The sequence below is a fragment of the Belonocnema kinseyi genome, chromosome 3 (genome assembly GCF_010883055.1).
Source record: "Belonocnema kinseyi isolate 2016_QV_RU_SX_M_011 chromosome 3, B_treatae_v1, whole genome shotgun sequence".
In the NCBI taxonomy this organism is placed as follows: Eukaryota; Metazoa; Arthropoda; class Insecta; order Hymenoptera; family Cynipidae; genus Belonocnema; species Belonocnema kinseyi.
Window position 1 is genome coordinate 69,674,295 of NC_046659.1, and position 1,924 is coordinate 69,676,218.

Here is a 1,924-nt window from a genome sequence, read left to right on the forward strand (position 1 = left end):
AATCTTACGAATCCTTACAATAAGAAGGAGAGGGTTTAATATTGCAAAAATTATCCTTACATAATTACTGGGCGTACCGTTACCGAAAAGGAAATTTTCTTTCTTTCTTTCCTCTGACCGTTTATAAAAAATAAAATTTTCTTTTTACAGTGTCAACAAAGAATCCAATGAGATACCTATTTACAATTTCGTTTCTAAGGATAACCCTGTAACGTGGGACGAATTAAAAGAAATGTCAGAAAAGTATGGCATTCAAGTCCCATCCGTAAAGTCCATTTGGTACTACAGTTTTACCAATAACAAGTACAGAATAGTCCACTTGTTTTACGTATACCTTTTCCACTTGTTACCTGCCTTACTTGTCGACACAGTTAGTATCTGCATGGGTAAAGAATTAAGGTACGTTATTATTGAATTTTAAATCTTTTTTCACTCTAAATATTTATTTCTAAATGTCTATTAAATTTTAATTTTTTTCTGATGGATGATTTTTAGATTACTGAAGATTTACAAAAAGATTCATAAGTTTATGGATGTGCTCAACTACTTTACTACGAAAGAATGGGACTTTTCGAATAACAGGGTAAACGCTTTGATAGACAAAATGACACCGCAAGATCGAGAGATTTTTCCCTGCGATATGAAGAGTATTATTTGGGACACATTTTTCCAGACTTATATAAAGGGAATTAGAATCTACTTGATTAAAGATCCAATGGACACTCTTCCAGCAGCAATCGTGAGGTGGCGAAGGTACAGGAAAAATTTAACATATTTTATTCAGCTTTCAAATTTAAATAGGCTTCAATTTCAAAATCTCGTGACTTACGACATCAGAATTTTCAATAGAGAAGAAATTGAAGAAATCGTTTTGAAGGAAAATATTCTATTGAAAATATCTGGTCTTCTTAATGTTCTTGCTAGGGAAACTTGTCAATTATTTTCGTTGATGTATTAATTTTCTTGTAGAAACGTTAGAGGTTTTTAATTGTTTAATTGTTTAAATGTTTCGTTACGAGATACTCATTTCATCCACTGAAAAGCCTACAGGGCGAATGTTTTGTCTCCATCGTAGAGTTTCCATCGCTTCGTTGTCGATGGCGAAGTGCCTTTACTGAAGACTCTTTCAGCTACGAAGAAAGAGGAAAGTTAGAAGAGAATGAAATTGGCGACGAGAAAGTAGTTCAAGTATTATAGACTTATGGTCTTTTTTGGACAAAAATGGGCTCAACTCTAGCTTTAAAAGCAGACTGTGAATAACATCAAGTTTTGATTCTGGGGCATCAATAATATTGAACACATAATTTGCTTGAGAAGAAGAAGAAAATTAAAGGCGTGAATATAAAACGTAACCTAAACAAAAAATACTAAAAAATTCAGAAAACAATTTTATCCGTCTTTTTATTCAGAATTAAAATAATTTTTTTTCATGATTAGTCGCACTAATATTTATAAAATCTATTTCGTTTATCAAACTTGGTTTACCCATTTACGAGAAAAATGCGACTTTTAAATTTTATTTCCCCTACAAACTTCCAAAAACTTAAATTTTATCAAACTTTCAAACTCTCCAGATAATCATTCTTTTAAAACCTAGTTTGCTCGCGCGGGTTACCTAAATTTAAATCAATCTATTCAATAATATACGTAATATTTTTTTCTGCAAATTACAATATCGAAAGAAAAGAACAATTCCAAAATAGTCTCATCTGGACCACTTGATAGGAAAATGATACCTAACAATTACATTAGCGGGCAGATCATTTTTGTTTCTTTACCCAAAAAAAGAATAATTTTCGATATTTTTACGCAAAAAAGTGATAAAGATTTGAAGTGTCTTTCTTTATTGATCTTATAAAAAATCGTTAAACTTTATATCTAACGCGTATTTAAAGAGACAGAAAGTAAAAATAATAATTTAAAA

General features: G+C 30.7%; 1 protein-coding gene across 1 annotated transcript in view; it reads left to right on the forward strand.

The window, feature by feature from the left end:
- The window catches only part of LOC117169867 (fatty acyl-CoA reductase wat-like), a 25,313-nt gene extending 24,160 nt beyond the window's left edge, over positions 1-1,153 (forward strand). The window contains exons 7-9 of the mRNA XM_033356375.1: positions 151-399; positions 496-868; positions 1,076-1,153. Of these exons, the coding sequence (XP_033212266.1) occupies positions 151-399; positions 496-868; positions 1,076-1,153 (700 nt within the window). The remainder of the gene's footprint in view (positions 1-150; positions 400-495; positions 869-1,075) is intronic.
- Positions 1,154-1,924: the final 771 nt, after the last annotated feature.